Here is a 21,743-nt window from a genome sequence, read left to right as displayed (position 1 = left end):
CAAAGGCGGATGTTGTTGTGGAATGGATTGGCGTCATTAAGTATGAAGGTCTTCTCGTACTCTGCCATGAAGATGATGGCTAGACTCGGTGCAAATGCTGCACCCATGGCAGTTCCACACGTTGGCACGGCAACAAGCAAGAATTGAACAACTTCCTTAACTGGACTAACAACTTAACACAAGAAATTCAATTCACGATGAGTTACAATAACGAGAAAATGAACTTCCTTGACCTCAACATACTGGCCTTGGATGGGAAGCTCACATGCTCTATTTTCAAAAAGGAGACAGACCGCAATACCACATTGCACTATAGGAGAAATCATCCCAAAAGCATTCGGGATAACTTACCCTATGGACAATTTCTCAGAATTAGACGTAATTGCACCGATACCAAGGACTTCAAAGCCCATGCATCAGAACTTCAACTTAAACTTGAAAACAGAGGGTACCCTAAAAAACTACTCAAAGATACCCAGAAAAGAGCACTCTACACACCCAGAGAAGCATTATTGGTTCCTAAGGTCCGCAACCATGACTCCGAAGACCCTATGGCATGTGTTACTACCTTTAATGCTAATACATCCAAACTCAGAGGCATCATCAAAAAACTCTGGCCCATCGTTCAACTGAGTCTACCAGAAGAACCTCTACCCAGAATGGCCCTTAAGAGATCCAAAAATCTCAAAGATCTCCTTACACATGCTAGAAACAAACGCAAAGATTCGAGATCAACTCTGTGGAATATGCGGGAGATCTGCGGACACCATCCCTAAGGGAGTTGCTCAGTCTGTAGCCAAACCAAAAAACTACGTTCCTTCCAGGTAGATGGCAAAGAATGGGAAATCTGCCACTTCTCTAACTGCAAGACATCAAATGTCATTTATCTCATTGAATGCCCCTGCCGCTTATGATACATAAGGCAAACATCTAGGCAAGTTAACAAGAGAATAGGGGAACACAAGTCTAGAATAAGATGCAAGACTCACAATGCACCCCTAGTCTCTCATTTTCTCGAACTTCAACACAATTGCGACTCGTTTAAATGGTGGGTGGTTGACAAAGTGATGGACTGTTCCAATACCACTAATGCTCTTAATTTCAAAGAATCCTGGTGGATCTTTAAGCTACAGACCATAACTAAGGGTCGCAATGAACTCGCACCAGTGGAGTATCTGTAACCAGCTGCACTGTCCCCCCGCAATCGGCACCCTCCGGCCCAAGCACTCTACCTCCTTGTTCCTCAGCAGGTGCCCTGTCCTTAGCCACCCAGGATTTACCAGCTCACGCCATCTGGACCACACAGGGCTCCTGTCTTCATTTGCCCGCCCTCCCTACCATTGTGCACCCCACTCACTGGGAGCCTTTTTAGGGACCTTCTCACCCTGACCAGCTCCCCCCCTTTTACTATGGACACTGGCCATCCTGAAACAGCGGGTCCTTCACGTTGTGTCACCCAACACCCAGCCTCCAACTGCCTTATTACATTATTTGCCATTCCATGCGACATTGTGTGCTTTTATGCGATGCTTTTTCACTTACAGCTGTCGCTTTCCTTTTGGCATTAGTAAGCTTAGTTATTCATCTGACAGTACCGGCAGCACATCGAGCACAGGTCCATTCTATACACCCACTGCCGTCCGGCATTTGACGCGTTCTTTCCGCGTCCCCGTCTCCATGGAGACCTGCCATTTGCACCTGTGCGCATGCGCGAGAGACAGACACTCACTCCAGCCGCATGCGCACCGTTATTTGCTCGCACAGCTCCTTCCCCTCTGTACGCGAGCACTGCTTCTCTGCGATTCTGCCGCATGCCTATAGATCCCTGACTTGAGGTGAGTTCTAGCCTACTATGGGCACCCCCTTCCCATCCTGAGCTCCAACTCTGAGCCGGTTCCCTTTACTGACAGATGGGCACTTTTCCCCTATTTTTGTCTCCCTCCACCCAGCAGCTTCGATCGCCTGGCCGCCCATTAGCTACAGACAGGAACTATTCTCCTGCCTCCAAGACTCCTTCCATACCGAGGGACCCACGCAGCACCTCGCCTGACGGTGCCCATTCATTCAGGTACCTTTCTCCCTCTGGGCCTTTCACTCCATTCCAGCCAGTTTTAGGCTCCACAGCCACATGTATCTTACACCATTCCATGTGTCTTTCTTTACTCCACAGCATGTACCCAGCGCCCCTCAGATAGCAGGCCACCATCCTTCAACCATGAGCACAGTTACTACCAGCTCATTCACCTAAAAACCTCTGATTGCAAGGTCAGTGCTTGGGTCCGGAGGGCTTTTCCAAGATTGTAGCCTCTCACGGGCATTTTTAACATTTGTGTACATGATCCAGGTTCTGGAACATCCAACAATATCTTATATATTGTATTTTAACCATAGGGAGACCAGCTTTTCCTGGCCCCAGAAGAGGGCTGCCACCCCTTCACAGCCAAAACGTCCCACATCATCGTGTCTTGAACCTACAACATTGAGACCAATGACCTACATTATCCTTACTACCTTTAGTGTTGACGTCGCCTCTTAGCAGACCCTATTTTTAGGTTTCTTGAAGCACAATATTGTATTGTATTTTACGAAGTATTGGTTGCAAAAATGTTGACAAATATGAAGCAATATCTTGTAACACAACACACAGATAACACAACACAGTAACAGTATAGTAGTGTGGAGTTAACACACTGTACTTGTCTTTTGAATGTGTTCATTGTTTGATATGTTGGCAGAGTGCCTAAAAAAAGTTACTTTGGTTTTCTGTACAACTTCAAGTACAACAGGTTGCATTAGTGACTTTTGTGTTAAACATTTGTGTCCTCGCCTTACAAAACTTAGCAAGCTGGTGACCATGTTTACAGTTTACTGTCTATATGTAAATCTTTCAGCCAGCAAAATTTAATTATCTGAGCTGTAATGTACGACCTAAATAAATAAAGGTCTTAACAACTGGTTTTTCCAGTTTTTCCAGAATTTGGATTTGTACGTTTTTCATCCCAGGATGCATACTTTTGAAGATGTATTGAACATGGAGATGTGTTATAATTGTTTCTACAGCAAATCACTGTAGTGTAAATATTTGAGGTCAGGACCACCCCCCTGTACTAAATATAATTTCAGCCTTAACGTCCTGCCCGACCACAGGCTATCCCTTAGGTTACAAAAACTGTACATATAGGAATACATTTTACATGGACCGTCTTCGGAAATGTTCTAAATGGCACTGCTATTGATATCTGGGCCAGGCAATGGGCACGAGTGGTGATGACTGTCATCCCATGCTTGAATAGCTGTATATCCTAGAGTGCGATCACGTAACACCGAAGGAGGACATGCTACCGGGCCAAGGCTCCAACCCGCCTGTCATTCCTGATAACAATGATGGTGAATCATCACAAATGCATCGTGTCACCGTAGTTGACAGGCCAACCTAACCCATAGTCGTCACCCATTTCCCCAGTTACCTCCTGAAGTTCATAATTGTTCTATCTCTGCAAGGTTTGAGTGCCAATATCTCATTACCAAACATAACATATTGTCTCAGTTGAAAATGTGGCCATGGCGCCCAAGTAATACCAACTTCCTCATGCCATCACTGCTCTCGTACTGGTTGAGCTGCGAGTGAACCAGTGATATGATGAGGTCCACTGTTTGGTAGAATTACAGGAAAGGTAGACTGCTTCTTAGTAGGTGGGGTTTAAAGTTGGACATTTTATATATTGTTTTGACGTGCAGGAGAAGGCTGCAGGTCGAATCGAAAATGGTATCCAAGATGTTTGGCCTGGTTTGATGGGTGAGGTCCATGAGTAAATGGGCAGGGCCACGTGAATGGGAGTGTATCAGCAGGGTGGAGACCGAATCTGTTCAGATTGCTCGCCACAATCCAATCCTGGATTTGTATGATGCAGGCTGTGAATGTCTTAGTGTTTTCCCCAGGCCTGCTTGGATCAATATTTGAATGTCGGCTGCAAAGCATTCCAAAGGCAGTGAGTAGGTTTCCAGGAAGGAGGCCGGTAGTTGTATGTAGGCATTTAAGACCCAAAAAATATGGATTATTCCTGCGCGTCCCCAACCGGTGGGAGTTATAGTGTCTGATAGGAAGTGTCCAACTTTAACTCAGTATGTTTAACTCTCAGTAAGTATTCAGAACCTTAGGGTGGTAATAATTGTTTCCTAATTCCAGGCAGAGTTGGTTGAGGAATACAGAGTGGTACCAAATTTCGTAAACTACCGAGAGGTTGAATAGAATGTGGTCAGCCGGTTGGCTTTCATCCATTATTTGGAGGATGCTTTCTTATATGTCAAGAAGGGTAGAGTCTGTTCCTGTGGATGGTCTGAAGTCTGATTGACATCCTGGAAGAGAGGGATCTTCAGATAATTTCTGCATCTGAAGTATTTTTCTTAGAAATGTGGCAATAAAGTTGGTGAGAACCACAGGATGAACTTCAGCCCTTTAGTTAGCAATGAAGCATTATAGGGGATATTGATAGGCCCAGGGCGATCATAAACTCGCTCATGAAGCTCGTGGGGCACAGGCCTTTTTGGGCAGAGGAAATGCTGATGCAATCTACTTTTGAGATGGAGCCCAAGGCATCAGAAATGGTGGATGGTTTGATCTAGAATGAAAGAGTTCTCTTTTTGCACCTGACACTTAATAGAAAGCTCCATAATACAGGCTTTCAAGGGGGCACGCAAAAAGCACTGCTTTTTTGAGGAAGGGATGTTGGATTCCTTCAGAGGCACCTCCTCCCCTCTCTAATCCATGAATAATAGATGCATGTATTGTCTTGCTCTGATGCTGTTCTCCACCAACAGGTGTCAAGCTGTTGAGGAGCTGCTTCTCTCAATTGTTTTGTAAAGCATCCTGCAAAGGGGCTGCTCCACTCACTATTACATCAAGCACAGCATTTCTGATCAAAGCGCTTTCCCTACTAATATATAAAAAGAAGAGAAATACAAAGGCTTGCTGAGGTCATTTGTATGTAACGGTTCTTCCGTTTAGACTTCCATTGAGAACAAGATACTACTGTGGAAGAATAGCTGTTGCCCCCGGCTATCCTAAAGGGATAGGTTCTGCATGCCATAGTCACCATTCGTATATCTCTGCTGGTCACATTGGGCAGCAGGTGCATTCTGTGCATTTGGTACCTGAGTCGCTTCCTGACACGAGAGGACAGTACATTTACGGAGATTTGGAAGATCTGAGGAAGGACTTTATCAATTGGTAAGGATGCTGCAGTTTCTCTAATTGAGAACACCTTGGAGATGCTAAATCTTCTGAAATGCTATCCAGGCTGGTCCTAATAACTGTCTGGACCTGAGAATCTGATTATACAAAATTCCATCAGCAGAAAGAGATTTTCAAGGAGCAAAGGGGAACCGGGCGCCAGCTTCATTAAAGAAATCTATGCAATATTTCTTTAATAATATTCTGCTTTTCCATAGCAATTCATGTTGAATCTTCCTGCTCCCACGTGCTATTATAATAGGGGTTCTTAATGGTACTCAATTTATCAAGCTCAAAAGAACAAATTGCCGAGTCACCCCTGGCAGGATTTTAACCAGTGTCCCGCAGGCTGAACCCGGAACTAACTTGCCAGTTGCAACAGTGTAAGATATGCTCAAATGTTCATTTTGTCACCTCGCTAATATTGTGCAACTGTTTTCATTGTAGCAAACCAATGGGTGTGGCCCAGCTCCAGGATTAGGGAACTGCTGACTGAACTTCCATTTGGCAAGATGTCAGATAGTAGCCGACTAGAACCGGCCCTGCCCTGGGATACTGCCACGCACCCCGTGAAGCTCTACCGCCCATGAAAGCGGAGATTCATCCATTATGCGAGGGATGTCTCCTCAGCTTTCACTTCAGGGGCTGAGCCTGGAAACTGAAAAGACAGACTTATGCAAAACTCTGAACTGGCCAGAAATGAAAGCTGGACTTGGAAACATCCTTTTTAACACAAAACAGCTAGTGTGCTCTTTCCCAATTCATGGTGCTGCTAACCTCACCAACCAAGGCAAAGGACCCAAAAGGTCTAGCTCTTGCCCAATAAGTTCAAACTACAAAAAAAGAGAGTATAGAAAATGGTACTGAGTAAGAAAGCTAAGGCCATGATTAAGTGCCATTGTGTCGATACACAAGGTTACTAAGACAACTTCATCTTTAGTGCACAATGGTGAGCTATTGATTCGGCCGACAGCTCAAGATGGAGAGCGCATCAAGCAGGCTCTTTATTGTGTATATGTTCGTAACCAAAGTGGCAATAAATAATGCTAATATATGGCAATGCTACCCCATTTCCTGGGGACACACCAACAGTGGGGCACCAACCACTCTGGCTCTAAAATCCTCAGCCTGGACTCCATGAAAGGGAGCAATGGGTCTAAAGAGGCACTTTGCCTGGTTAGGAATACATTCTTGCACAAGCTTGTTTCCTACTGATCACCCACCGAGGTCTGCATTCCCACTCTCAGGACATCTGTGCCGGGCATGTTTGGGACAGACAGCACCTGCGGCAATGCAGGACATCAAGGTGGGCATATCGAGCTGCAAGGCCCTCAAGGGCCGGCTCAGGAAAAGTAAAGGACGTTTGCCCGGATGAGGGTGCACAGTAACCTGCTCCAGGTCTTCCTGCCTCCTTGCAAACTGATGAAGTTGCAGTGGCATCGGGTTGCTCAAGACTCCGCCTGCCTCAGAATAATGGGAAAGAGCTTCCACTATCTAGCCCCTAGGAAGGGTCTAGCCCCCTTGCCTGCAACGGTATGTGATGGGACTGATGAGCCCACTGCACCAGAGGTGAGGAGGGGGCCGGCAGAAGGAAGGGCCACAGGCTAAGGGGACAAGATGGGGCATGCTGAGAGAGGAGGGAAGCTGAGGCAGAAGAAGGCGTAAGAGAAGCAGCAGAGCTAGGGACTGCGTGGTTGCCCCCCAGGACGCCGTTCAGGCTTGGATGACCCCCCTGCTCCCTCATAGTAGTCTGTGCTGGTGCAAAACCCTGCCCCCGCCACTGTTAAGGTTGGCAGGCTGAGTGGGGAGCCTGACAGAGCACTGGCTGAATCAGGGGAGATGGGCAGAGAAGCAGGAATACTGCGGGGTGAAAGCCTGAGAGGAATGAGGCAGGCTTCGAGGTGGAGGATGAGCTGAAGTGGGTGGGGAAACATATTCGCTTGAAAATCCGACAGGAAAAGCTGAACCGTGGGGCAAGCTTGGGGGAAGGGACAAGTGAAGAGGGAAGAAATAAAAGGGGATTAGCAGGTTGAGAGCAAATGGGATAGGTTCCAACAGGGATGCTAAATCAGAGAAGGTGACAGTGAGAGGAAACATGCTGTCGAGTGGTGGGCTTGGAGTCCTACATGAAGGCTGAGAAGGGATACCTGGATGAATTCCTTTTGAGGTTATCATGCGGCATGGACAGTGCCACCCACACAGGCAATGCCAATGCGGCTGTTGGGTGGCATCCTGCTCTACCTTTGGTCCAGCGGCAGGCGTGGGGCAAGCAAGCATTGGAGAACTGCCATCCCTTTTCTTACATACTCATTGCGGTCACTGCTCTCATAAGTTAGCACTAAGAGGAGGGGTTGTGCTGCTCTGCCGCAGGTAGGTGTTCTTCTACATTGTGGCCATACTTAAGAGTTGAGAGTGAAGGGGCCTGTAGCATGGCGAATAGACTACAGGTGTCCCAAACCAGTAGCCGGAAAAGAGTTAGCACATTGCTCCAGTGGGTAGATGAACCTAAAGAAAATTGATTCTGTGGCTCGGCACAGGGGTTTTCATATCCATTGTTGACAATGGAATCCACAGAAAAAACTTCATTTTGCAGAGGAATTATGACAGTGGTGGTCGGTGTGATGCCTTTGTATGGCTATTATGCAAAAGAATCCTGCAGCGCAACCAGCGCTGACAAGTGAGTGAATGGCACTCAACAACATGGAGTGAATTTCAGAGAAGGCCCGCTCAACTTTGCCTGAACATGCCCTAAGAAGCGGGTGGGGGACAGCAGAATGGGGCGACACGGATCAAGGGTCATGCTGAGAGGTGGGAAGAGGCAGGGCCACTTAATGACACAGTGATGCACGGCTCTGTCACGAAAGGTCAGATCAGTTTGTGGAGGAGAAGGGTAGAGGGGTGCATCACTTGACATAAAAGGAATCATCAGACCCCCCTTGTCAGAGATTTCAAGTTCATTTGCCCGCAAAGCAAACATTTCCTGCTTCTCAGCTAAAAGCTGACATTGGCATACAAAACCATGTGAGTGCTAGTTCGGAGAAGCCAGCACAGTTATAAAGTTTTTGATGCTTGCCAAAAGGAGACCACCATCTCATGAGTGTCGCTTTCCCCCAGTGGAACAACTCTCCTTCAGTGAGCGGGACTACATAACATGAAGACAGACTCACAATCAATGAGCGAGGCTTTCTTCCAGGTAGCACTCTAGCGCTCTTACTCTCACCACATGGGACTCACTCCAGGTGACGGCCAGTTGCATGGAGTCTTATTGTGAATGTGAAGCGCGTATACGTGAGTGAGATCCCCTGCCATTGAAGCACAGCTTGTTCCACCAGGGGAGACTCGCTCGCAGTAGGAGAGACCTGCCGTAAATTAGACCCAAAGGAGCAGAATGAAAGTTAAACATTTTTCGGCAGGGAGAGGTTATTCCCTGTGTGTCACATTTGAGGAGCAGTAGGGGAGGTGGGAGAGGGGTGGAGGTAGTCATGCTCACGTGTTTGTCACTTCAACTTGAAGCTTTATAAAAGTGATCAGCAGTCGAGTCACAATACTGTATTGCACTTGCCCTCTTCTTCTCCCTACCCTATCCTACTGTCAACAAAAGAACAAACAAAGTTTGGATCGGCCATTGACAATGAAGACCAACCTAGATGTGCCCCATATGTTGGCATCTCACTCCTGGAGGGGTATGTCATTGCCCCATCCCAGAGCCCAGAACCTATCTATCTATCTATCTATGTGAACAATGCATCAGGTCGAATCATTGCAAGCAGTGCTATGGCCGGAAGGCGTTAGGAGTAGATTTGCAGTGAACGGGCAAATATTTGGGCTCAATCATCGTCTGGCAAAATATGTTCAGGTCTGTTAACCGCGATGCCCCCGTCTTTGCTGATTTGGAACTGCGTTTCAAGTCTGTAGGTAGGGCCGGGCTTTGAACGAAACTGAAAAGCTATGTGCACGGCCTCGGGGCTGTTCTTATTAAATGCAAGCCAACCATAGAAGTACAACAAAACAGAGGGACTTCGTGTAAGAGCAGTTTTGGAAAATAGAAGCGTCAGCCAGCTTTGAGGTTCCATATGTTATGATGGGGCATTTGACTGGTGCAATGCTGCATAGCAAATTGCCTCTGAGAGCACAGTGAAGCCCGTCACAGTCTTGTGCACCAACACATTGTTTTCACTCTCTTTCTGTACACATTGTAAAAGAATGGAAGTAACTTCTAGCCAGATTGACTAGGCAGTGTATGGGTACGCCAGTGCAGTCCCACACAAAAAAGTGCTTTAGCATTCTTTGTAATCTCTGGAATTGTTTCATTATAGGTAGCTAAACTCTTAGTAGATGGAGGACTGCCATATAATGGTTCCTGACAGGGTACGCAGGTACTCCTATGCCGAGCTCAATCCATCAGAAGCTCCAAATGTGGTGTTCATGGAGCTATAGAACAGTTCCATGCAGGGACACCGGGTATACATTCTTCTTCAGCCCAGAATGGGGGGCCGCAAGCCAAATGCACTCTTTTGACCAAGATCTAAAGATACAGCCAAGTAGTGCAGTTTTGAAACTATCCAGTACTTGTAGGTTTCAGATTCTCCAGGATGGTTGCAAAATGGTTGCAGTTAGGAACAGTAGCTCCTACCCTCAGGCTGGCAGAAATGAAGGCCATGTAAAGAGCATGGGGCCATGTGCTTGTAAACATTATCGGAGCACATCAGTTGATGTGCCACATAAGGGAAGGCATACCCCTTCCCCTATTTGCTCGTTTGTGGGTTACATGGTAGACGATGGGCCACATTGGAGACTTTGGGGGTGTCCTGGGTGCCTCCATCCAAAACAAAGACGCCGGAAATCAAGACTTCCATGGGTCCCAGATAGATATGGATTGTTATTGATTATCCTGGCACTGGGCAGAAGAGTTTTGCCCTCTCAGTGCATCTAATATTACTTAAAGATGCTCATAATGCACTAGAATATGCTTGATCACCTTCTGGGTAGGTTATATCCAATAGAACAGGGGTGTGTGCGCACGCGCGCGCACAAAGAAAGGCCAGGTTTCATGCCCTGCCGTTACATGCTGCTCGGAGGTCATGGAGATGGTGCCCTGTGTTGGTGCCCTTTGCGGTGACACTCAAGTTGCCTACTTTACGGAGACACTCTTGCGGAACCCTGTAGAGAAGAATTTTGTCAATTGAGGGACTACATGAACTTTACGGTAGGTCAATAGCACTGGACATTGCCTTAGATTCCATGCCAATCTAAGACTGACTATAGATAATTAAATCAATTAATGTGAGTGGAGGATAGCAGAGGGGCAATGCGCTGGTCTTGGAAGCAAGATCACGCAGAGCAACAGAAGTTCGAATCCCAGATCCGCGCTTAGAAATCGAACTCAGGTAAGGTATAAGGTGCGTTATAAAAAAAAATGTATTACATTAAAACAGAAGAAATAGTAGGGGGTCAATAGAATTGTATATCTTCTGCAGGAATGAAGGCACATGCATATGTTGTATTGGGCTGTGCAACATGCAAAGCTTTCCGTGTTGCTGGATGTGAAGCTCCTAGAAATTCAGAAAGTAAGGGTTCAGTTAGGGAATTGTCGCTTCATCTGGTGCATAAATCCCAACTTGCACCGTCTGCGCTGGTTAGACATGAACTTCCAGCGAATATTCAAGTTAGCAGTTATATTCGTCAAAGCTCTACAAGGTATGAGACAGCCTATGATTGAGGACTGAAAGGGCTAGTCTTAGATCTTCCAACTGCGGCTCCCTACTTAGACCTGCGATACTTCCCCCAACAGAGATTGGATGCACGCTCCCGAACGCTACCATAATCCCACAGGGTTTTAGCAATGTTATGGTCCTGATGCATAACTTCATGTTTCCACTAGTCCTAGCCACCTGTGAGAGTGTACTTGCTTGCAAAGGTTATGCCATTTATAAGCATCATTTTGGGAAGGCATGATGAAGCCCCCTTCATTGAGGTGTGTATTTCCCAAAAAGTAAAAGTGACGATGCTGATAATTGATAACGATGATAACTCCTATTCATCTATATTGATCGAACAATGATGATTGTTCAGGATCAGTGATGCTAATGATGACCCATTTGGCCTATGACTAATGAAGATGGATGATGCAAATATACGAATGATGTTTATAAAGATTAATATGATGATAAAGATGAGAGAGAATAACCGTGCTGGACGATGACTGACCACCATTACAATGATGGATAATGATGATCGCTGATGGCAGTACTTGATTTACTGAAGATCATGACCAGGAATGATGGCGGTTGATGATGATAGACATTAATGAAGATTACGTGAAAAAACGTTATCTAGTGGCATTAGTTGCAACTGTGAAGCCATAAAACATGCGGCCTACTATTATCACCCTCGCTTGAGCACTTAGTGTGCTGTCAAGTGCATCTGCCTGCACTTTAATTTCCATTCCCTCTCAGAGCCAGAGCTCTCAGAAGTGGGCAACGTGGCGGGTTTATGTGGTGTATGAATAACTGCCAAATGATATTTAACAAGTGACAGCCACGCATAGAGTCATTCCTTACAGGCCCAAACGAAGGGGTTTTAACAAGTGACAGCCACGCATAGAGTCATTCCTTACAGGCCCAAACGAAGGGGTTTTAACAAGTGACAGCCACGCATAGAGTCATTCCTTACAGGCCCAAACGAAGGGGTTTTAACAAGTGACAGCCACGCATAGTCATTCCTTACAGGCCCAACCGAAGGGGTTTTAACAAGCGACAGCCACGCATAGAGTCATTCCTTACAGGCCCAAACGGAGGGGTTTTAACAAGCGACAGCCACGCATAGAGTCATTCCTTACAGGCCCAAACGGAGGGGTTTTAACAAGCGACAGCCACGCATAGAGTCATTCCTTACAGGCCCAAACGGAGGGGTTTTAACAAGCGACAGCCACGCATAGAGTCATTCCTTACAGGCCCAAACGAAGGGGTGTTAACAAGCGACAGCCACGCATAGAGTCATTCCTTACAGGCCCAAACGAAGGGGTTTTAACAAGCGACAGCCACGCATAGAGTCATTCCTTACAGGCCCAAACGAAGGGGTTTTAACAAGCGACAGCCACGCATAGAGTCATTCCTTACAGGCCCAAACGAAGGGGTTTTAACAAGCGACAGCCACGCATAGTCATTCCTTACAGGCCCAAACGAAGGGGTTTTAACAAGCGACAGCCACGCATAGAGTCATTCCTTACAGGCCCAAACGAAGGGCTTTTAACAAGCGACAGCCACGCATAGAGTCATTCCTTACAGGCCCAAACGAAGGGGTTTTAACAAGCGACAGCCACGCATAGAGTCATTCCTTACAGGCCCAAACGAAGGGGTTTTAACAAGCGACAGCCACGAGAGTCATTCCTTACAGGCCCAAACGAAGGGATTTTAACAAGCGACAGCCACGCATAGAGTCATTCCTTACAGGGCCAAACGAAGGGGTTTTAACAAGTGACAGCCACGCATAGAGTCATTCCTTACAGGCCCAAACGAAGGGGTTTTAACAAGTGACAGCCACGCATAGAGTCATTCCTTACAGGCTCAAACGAAGGGGTTTTAACAAGTGACAGCCACGCATAGAGTCATTCCTTACAGGCCCAAACGAAGGGGTTTTAACAAGTGACAGCCACGCATAGAGTCATTCCTTACAGGCCCAAACGAAGGGGTTTTAACAAGTGACAGCCACGCATAGAGTCATTCCTTACAGGCCCAAACGAAGGGGTTTTAACAAGTGACAGCCACGCATAGAGTCATTCCTTACAGGCCCAAACGAAGGGGTTTTAACAAGTGACAGCCACGCATAGAGTCATTCCTTACAGGCCCAAAGAAGGGGTTTTAACAAGTGACAGCCACGCATAGAGTCATTCCTTACAGGCCCAAATGAAGGGGTTTTAACAAGTGACAGCCACGCATAGAGTCATTCCTTACAGGCCCAAACGAAGGGGTTTTAACAAGTGACAGCCACGCATAGTCATTCCTTACAGGCCCAAACAAAGGGATTTTAACAAGTGACAGCCACGCATAGAGTCATTCCTTACAGGCCCAACCTGAGGGACCTAAGGCCTTAAGCCCAGTGAGCATACTTACCATCTGTACTTGAGCTCAGAGCTACTTCCAAGGCCAAAGCATTGCAAGAGTCTGACCTGACGCCTGCTGTACCCAGTCTTGCTAAAGGCCACGCAACCCTAGAAATGCATTCTTCCCAGCAGCCTTTAAACAGATTGTGCTAACACTGAACACTTGCGGCATGGACGTGTCCTAGACCCTTTCCGGTTACTATTTCCATGCTGCTGTTACTTACCGCATAAGTTGCTGGAGCATGTGTTTGGTGAACAACTGGAGCAGGGAGTTCCTGCAACGTAAGGCTTCTGATCCCCTACGTTACCCCTGCAAAAGAAAGGAAACATTCCATAAGAACCTCATAGCATCCTTACCTTCAGGCGATACTCTTATCGTACACTTGGTTCTGTGCTGCATGCATATGGGTAAGAGGCACACATGACGCAATTAAGCTCTATCGAAGCCTTGTGGCTGGCGCTACCGACTTGTGCTGTTCTAACTAGGACATTAAGTCTGCCAACAAAACAAAGTCATTGTTCTGCCAGGGACCATCCAGGACCATTTGAACCCTGCGCTCTATGCTTTCGGTATCTTCATCCATCATTAATAGCGAGAACAAGCATCTACTGGGGACACAGAGACCAGGATGCTTCTAGGCAAGCTCCTCCATGGCAACATTTCTTTTCTTCATGAAATCATATACAGGATATCCTTAAGGAAGTTCAGATTATTGGTGCAATTAATTGGAGAGCATGCATCATACGGAGCTATGAACGTTTGTATATGTGTGTGTGTGTGTTACACCTGAACGGAATGTGACTTGTATGCCCACAAAGTCTGCATATACCTTGTGTCTTTTGTGTGTACAAAATAATATGTGCATAAAGAAGATGAAAGATATAGAAAGAGCAGTATCCCTTTTAACCACTGGGTGGACAGGTGTGAAGTCTGCATGGTACAGTATGGTGTACCTCTAGATGGTGGCGGAAACTCTGCCAAAGGCGAAAAGAAAGCTCTGGGATTTGGACTGGATGCTAAGAATCCAAGGGCTTCGCACGCCGAGGTTGCATTCGGGTTCCCTGCTAGATGTGAGGCCCGCAGGAACTCCTGGCATTACTTGCACAAGTTTCCAGGCGCAGTCTGGCCTACCCAGTTCTTACGGCTGTGCGTTAATCTCTTCTCGGCTAAAGAGACCATTGGGGCGAGAGAAAGGATCCAAAGAGAATTGAGAATGTGCCTATTTTGCAATGGCCAGGTGGAAAGCGGAGCAATGTTCCACCTGCTGCTAGAATGCCACGTGCTGCTTAGTCGCCCTGTACTTGACTGTGGTCACCTGCTTCAGGATTCTAGGGGATTATCAAGTTGCAGTGTATGGCAAAGCCTTTTCCTTGCCAGGTCTAATGCGTGGCGCTTTGCAGCATCAGAAGTTATTCCCGAGACAAGTCTGGTGGTCTACTTGCTGCCATTTCGATGGCATTCTGCAATTCCGTTTAACTTCTGCTTTGCATAATGTAATTAAAATATTCTTTTGGAAATGGCATTTTATGTAACTCTTGATCTTAGCCAATGATGACGTTTTGTTTATGCTTGTATGCAAGTTAAACTGTGCTTTGTTTTGTGGTGAAAAGTTCTCATGGGCTAATCGCTTATTACCAAATAAATAATTAGTGCATATAGTATGTATAGAGTGCATTGATTGAAAAGGAACCTGGCTCACTTTTTTTTAAAAGCCCCATTTCACAACTTCCTGAAGAAGTGGTCAGGAAACTATGAAAGCTTGCAAATGAATGACGTTTTGGTCGCCATATTAAGGTATCAACTTGTCTTTTTTCGATGAGTGCTTTTTATATTACCCTTAGCTAACACGGTGCAAGCACGCTGAACTGCTCACATCTTTTTTTTTATAAATCAAAATTGTACATTTAAGAGAAATACTAAGGAATACCTCAAAACTTGTATTAAGAATATTGCCTTAGTCACACAGGCATTACACATTTCATTAAATGCATTTTAAAGGCAAGAAGTCCTTTTCGGTTCATGCTTATAGCAGAGGGTACACGTCACAGCGGGAGAGAGTGTGCCCAAAAGTACTTGCAGCCACTTTAAATGCACAGTGTACACTTGAATAACATTCTCCCACTTCACAAAAGTAACTAGAAGTGCATATTGCAGTGCTCCGGCTTGCTAGCCTGTTCCCTTCAGCCCCTGGGCCTCCACGAATCCTCCTCACTAAAGCAAACACTTCCTTCGCCCTCTCTGTCACCATCTGCGCTACCCACACATCCTCGCCAACTGCTCGCGAAATAGAATAGGAGTTCTTCGGAGAGCGCCCACCTCTATTTGCCTGGCAGCCATTTTGATGTGTGGGACGATGCAGCACGCAGCCAGCACCAAGGTAGCATAGCCACCAAAAAAGACACATTTCAACCAAGACACTAGGTTTGGATGCTGTTGGCCAATGTGGTGGGTTCTAAGAACCATACAGGCCGGTGCAGATCTCAGAAATCACCTTTATCGCCTTTTAATAACAGAAAAACTTAAAGCACCTTTTTATAGCTACATCAAAGGCCCGATTGATGGAATTTCTTGCACGGCTCAAAGTGACTTTGCACTGGTGAAAAGTACCTCTGCACTGCCGACATGATCCATGAAACTGTGCAAAGTGTATTTTTGCCGCGCATTTATTTTGTACTGCAACAATGACTTTGCAAAAATTCCATGGATTTGAACCGTGCACACAATTCCATGAATTGGGCCCTTAGTTTTTTTCTTTTTAAAGTTTTTCTCTTATTAAAGTGGCTTTTAACAAGTGAACAACTTAAAGTACTTGTTTTAATACTTAATGTACCTCTTGTGGTGAAAAGTGTTGGTGATAAACACGCACGGGATTTATGCTTTCTTGTTGATGTGCTTAAAAAAACGAAAATATGCCAAATAATACTTTTTTTAACATAACAATAGACTGATGTACCTTTTGACTAAATGGCACCCACAAAAAACATTACATATTTACAATGCGTATCTTATTACTTTTAAAAAAAAACAGGGAAAAAACGAATTAAACAGAAGATTTTTAACACGTGTCCCTTTTGTAACCGGCGCCCATTTTCGACAATTTGTTGAAGCCTACACCTGGGGAAAGGGGTAGGAAAAGAGATAAGAAGTGCGAAAATACAAGCGTTTCTGAGAGCCAGAGCCGATCAACTCTGCACCCAAGTGTTGTATTCCAGCCCGCGGTGGGCGCACGCGGGGGCTGGAGTGTCCGGGCTAGGCCGCACGGCCTGTAGCGCAGCGCCAGCGCGAGCTGCAGAGACAGACACCCACACGCGTTGCTGGTCTGCCCCGGAACTGCCTCCCAAACGCGGGGGCGGGGCTTTTATTAGAGACGCCCTGCGTCACCGCGTAGCGGGACGCAGGGCGGAACATAACATTCCTCCTTTATTATAAAACAAACAAACACAATACAACTGCAATCAACTGGACGTTCACCGTTAGTCTACGGGGTGTGTTGGCTACCACACATAGTCACTTAGCTTGGCTGGCGGCCTCGTGGCAGTTCTCAGGCCGTATCGCCCTTCTTGGGGACTACCCCCCCTTGGCCCCTGATCTGGCTCACCTTCATTGGTGGTATCCTCGAGGCTAGGGGCATCCGGCGGTTCCCAAGTCCTGTCCCCCGCTCCTGTCTCGTCCGGGATGGATCCAGGCTCCTCTTCGCCGGACCGAGCATCCTCATCCTCCCGGTGGTCCTCTTTGTCTGTCCACATGGTGTGGGGCACCGCCTTGAACCACGACGAATTCCTCGTCACTTGACGGCATCCTCGTGTCACTGTCACCATGGTTCCGCGCCGATCACTGACGGTCCATGGCAGTTCATCGTATCTGGTGTCGAGTTTTGCCTTGGTGGGGTTGCGTAGCATGATGACTTGATCCCCTACTTGATGGTTGGACGGCCTGGCTCTCCTCTTGCCGCTCATGTGGGCATTGGCACTCCTTCTCCTCATTTCTGTGCGTTCTTCGTTGACCCCGTCCGGGGTCCTGCTCGGATGGTGCGGAATCGAGGATCTGATAACGGTGCCGAACATAAGGTCCGACGGTGGTATACCGGTTGTGCTGTGGGGGGTGACCCGATAGTTTCTGAGGAAACGGTACAGATCAACTTTCCATGGGCTGGCATTCGCCTTGGATACCCTTAGCACTTTGTTAATTGTTCTCATGAACCGTTCCACATCCCCGTTTGCCTGGGGCCATCCCGGCATGATGTGGTGATACTGTATATTGAGTTCTTGCAAATAGTTCTTGAATTCCTCCCCTGTGAACGGCGGCCCGTTGTCGCTTTTGATGGAGGTGGGTAATCCGTGAGTTGCGAACATCTTCTCGATGGCCGGAATGACCACTTCCGCCGCGGTGGATTCGACTATTTCCACTTCAGGATAGCGCGAGTGATCGTCAATGGCCACCAGTAGGTAGAGGCCTTCTCGTAGCTTACAGAAGTCAATGCTGATTGCCTCCCACCGAGAGCGGCCGCGTTCAGCAGATAGAATTGGTTCCGGTTCTGGCGGGGCTCCCGTTATCTGACAGGATAGGCACGTGCTGATTAGGGCCTCTACACGTTCCTCGATCTGGGGAAACCATACCCTGTGCCTTATGCGGGCCTTTGTTCTAGCCAGTCCTTGGTGTCCTTCATGTGCTAGGGCCACAACCCTGGCTTGTAGTTTGAGAGGAATTACGATGCGGTTTCCTCGGAGTATCACCCCCCCTTCAGTGATCGACAGATCTTGCCTGACGGTGAACATGCCGGACAGAAACCCTTTCGCTTCCTCTGTCCTGTTGTGGGTGTGTCTCATGAAAGTCTTCCAATCACTCGAGATGATGGCATCTTTCACCAAGTCGCAACAAGGGTCCTTGTGGGTTTCCGACTCAATTTCCTCGATGCTCACCGCCTTAGGCCTCATTGCGCGTACCACTTGGCATATGTGTTCCTCAGTCTCTTCGGCCACTTGGATCTCTTGGTGGGTCGCCGCTCGCGGATGTCTCGAGAGAAAATCCGCGGGGTTTCCACTGCCTGGCTGGTAGATGAGATCAAAGTCGTATTGCTGAAGGTGTAGGAGCCATTTGGTGATTCGTGCCGGAGGGTGCGACGATGTCCCCATGAAGATGGGCAGCAGGGGTTTGTGGTCCGTGATTGTCGTGAACCGACGCCCATATAAGTAGAGGTGAAAATGCCGGCACCCCCACAACACGGCGATGGCCTCCTTTTCGATGTGAGAGTACCTCTGTTCGGTCTCCGTGAGGGCTCTCGATGCGTACGCTATCGGCCTTTTCTCCCCTTCCTTTGTTACCTGCATCAGGATGGCACCGAGCCCAACCGGGCTTGCATCCACGAACAGTTCAGTGGGCAGCTCGGTGTTGTAATATGCCATTTTGGTGTCGACAGACAGGGAGTCTTTGATGCTTTCGAACGAGTCCTGGCATTTCTGCCCCCAGTCCCACTTGGTGTTGGCCTTCGTCAGTTCCCGTAATGGCTCAGATAGGGTGGCCAGGTCTCGGATAAACCTCCCGCAGTAGGTGGCCATGCCTAGGAAACTGCGTACTTCCGTGGGGGTCATCGGTGGGCTTGCGGCCTGAATGTCTGCGACCTTCTGGGGGTCAGGGGAGATGCCCGTGCTGCCAAACTTGTAGCCAAAGAAGGTGATCTCTGATCTGAGGAACTCACACTTCTCCCGGTGTATGGTGAGCCCAGCCTCTTGTAGTCTGTCCAGTAGGGTTCGAAGCCTCTTGATGTGCTCTTCCGTGTCGGGGGCGTGAATCAAAATGTCATCACTCACATTGAGGACACCAGGGATGCCCCTGATGACCTCTTGAATGGTTTGCTGGAATACCTCAGCTGCCGACGATATCCCGAAGCTCAGGCGTTTGTATCTCCGCAGCCCCAAATGCGTTGAGAATGTCGTGATATAGCGAGAGTCCCTGTGGAGCTTGAGTTGGTGATACCCCGCCTTCAGGTCAACCTTCGAGAATACACAGGAACCCGTGAGGTCAGCCACGATTTCATCGATTGTTGGTGTGATGTGGCGCTCTCTTTTAATGGCAGTGTTCGGGAGGCGCATGTCTATACAGATCCGCACTTTTCCAGGCTGTTTGGGTTTCCGCGTTACCACCATTGGCGAGACCCATGGTGTGGGTCCTGTGACCTCTTCTATGATGCCAGCTTCTTCCAAAGCCTTGAGTTCCTGCTCCACTTGCTCTCTCATGTGGAATGGGGTTCTCCGATGTCTTACGGCCTTGGGCTGTACTGTTTCATCAATGTGTAGTTTGATGGTTTTGCCCTTCAGACAGCCTATTCCCTCTTGCAGCTGGGGGTATTGCCTCAGTATGTTCTCCACCTCCTCGCCCGCATCGACGTGGCAGACGAATTTAACCACTCCCAGATCTTCTGCTGCGTCCCCACTCAGGAGGCTTTCAATTCCTGCCCTCACGACATAGACTTTCGACCATAGTCTATTTTCACCGTGTTCCAGCATGGTGCGGAATCTGCCAATCACTGGTAGGGGCTTCCGGCTGCCGTATGCGTATAGCAGCTTGTCTGTGCTTTTCAGCTCTGGTGGAGGGTTTAGAGTCTGGAATGTGCTTGTGGGCATCACATTCACTGAGGCGCCTGTATCAATGGTCATAAGGATGCTCTGGTTTTGGACGGTGACCATGCATTTGCGCCTTCGGGCAGATTTTCTTTGCGGTCCTTGACCTTGGCTCAATGCATGCACCAGATATACCTTCTTTCCTTTTCTGTCGTTGTCTTTACTGGGATTCTGCTGCATCGTCGAGACGTCATCCCCTTCTTCCTCCGTGGAGGAGTTGGCCACTGCGACCCGCCTTGCATTGGCTTGCTTCTTTTTCTTGGTCGCATTCTTCTCAGGAAGATTTTGTAGAGGCTGGATGGAGCTGCCCGCTGATCTGCATACATTCGCATAATGATCCTTCCTGCCGCATGCTCCACACGTGTTTCCTTGTGCGGGGCAGTTGCGACGGCCATGTCGTGGGCCACCACACCAGCCGCACTCTGTGGGCCCAGGAATGCGCGGTTGCCACCTGTTCTGGCCATATCCCCTACTGTGATCATCCCTCGAGGATGGTTTGTTGGCAATCTGGGCCACCACGGCTGTGTTGAGGGTAGGTTGCAATCTGTGTAGCGTGGCCTCCATGTTGGCCGCTCTGGTGTGAGCCAGTTCCCTTTGGCGTCCGAGTTCAAGGATGTGTTGTAAGGGAATACCTCTTTCGCTGAGGACCAGGCGTCTTAGTTTTCTGAGTGTATGCCGTTGATAACTTGCCTCCTGATTTCCCTCTCCACATTTGTGAACTCGCAGGACATAGCCAATTTTCTCAATCTGGTGTGATACACGTCTAAGGTTTCGTCCGCTGCCTGTATGGTGGTGCAGAAAATAAAAGTCTCGTAGTCCGGGTTTAGTTGAGGGAGAAAGTGAGCCGTGAGGGCATCTTTCGCGCTTTGGTATGCATCTTGGCCATCATCAACATTGAGGGAGTTGAAAATGCGCAATACCTCGTCACCCACACTGAGCAGTAGGTGTGCTTTCATCTTCCTGGCCGCCGTAATCTCCTTTCACTCCATCGCCATTTCAAACTTCTGGATCCACAGCTGCCATCTGGGTCCGCTTGGCGATGGGTCCGTGAAGGGGTCAAACGGCTGGATTAGAGTTGACGACCCTCCTTGCGTGCGCGGCTGGGGGGATGACAGCGACAGGTTTGCCGCAATTCTGGATGGCGTGGTGGGCCCAGGGGTTGATGTGCCGGCCGCCATGTCGACGTGTACCTTGTCGGTATTGTCGTGATTCGCTTAGATCACCGCCAGTGCCGTGGAAATGGGCCTTCTCTGGACGTGCTGCGGTCCCCAGCCACTGAGTGATGAAGCGCAGGACCTGGTGTCTCCACGTTGTCCTGGTTGGCAATCCGTGTCGCTGCACTCAAATGGGGGGTGCCAGATGTTGAAATGGCTCCACCATGCCCAGCAGGAGATCGTAGAGCGAAGGAGAAATGCAGAGAAAAAAAAATTTTTTTTTTTTTTTTTTTTGGGGTGGGGGGGTCACGCGAGTGATCCACCCCCCACCGAGTGCCCAAAAATTTCACCGCGATGGCTGTGGGCCATCGGTATGCTTTACACGCCGAGCGCGTGTTGAACTTCGTTCCGCCTCGTCGCCATTGTTGTATTCCAGCCCGCGGTGGAGTGTCCGGGCTAGGCCGCACGGCCTGTGGCGCAGCGCCAGCGCGAGCTGCAGAGACAGACACCCACACGCGTTGCTGGTCTGCCCCGGAACTGCCTCCCAAACGCGGGGGCGGGGCTTTTATTAGAGACGCCCTGCGTCACCGCGTAGCGGGACGCAGGGCGGAACATAACACCAAGGGCGCGACGCGAGGCT

At 48.2% G+C, this 21,743-nt stretch overlaps 1 protein-coding gene across 2 annotated transcripts in view; it reads right to left on the bottom strand.

Moving 5' to 3' along the window:
* Positions 1-21,743, bottom strand: part of PI16 (peptidase inhibitor 16) — a 98,462-nt gene that overhangs the window by 22,506 nt on the left and 54,213 nt on the right. For both annotated transcript variants that reach the window (XM_069633418.1, XM_069633417.1), the window contains exon 4: positions 13,556-13,641. In XM_069633418.1, coding sequence (XP_069489519.1) covers positions 13,556-13,641 — 86 coding nt within the window. The remainder of the gene's footprint in view (positions 1-13,555; positions 13,642-21,743) is intronic.

Source organism: Ambystoma mexicanum, chromosome 13 (assembly GCF_040938575.1).
Source record: "Ambystoma mexicanum isolate Mex_15411 chromosome 13, UKY_AmexF1_1, whole genome shotgun sequence".
Lineage (NCBI taxonomy): Eukaryota > Metazoa > Chordata > Amphibia > Caudata > Ambystomatidae > Ambystoma > Ambystoma mexicanum.
Note: the sequence above shows the minus strand (reverse complement) of the source record. Positions and strands in the feature narration are given on the sequence as shown.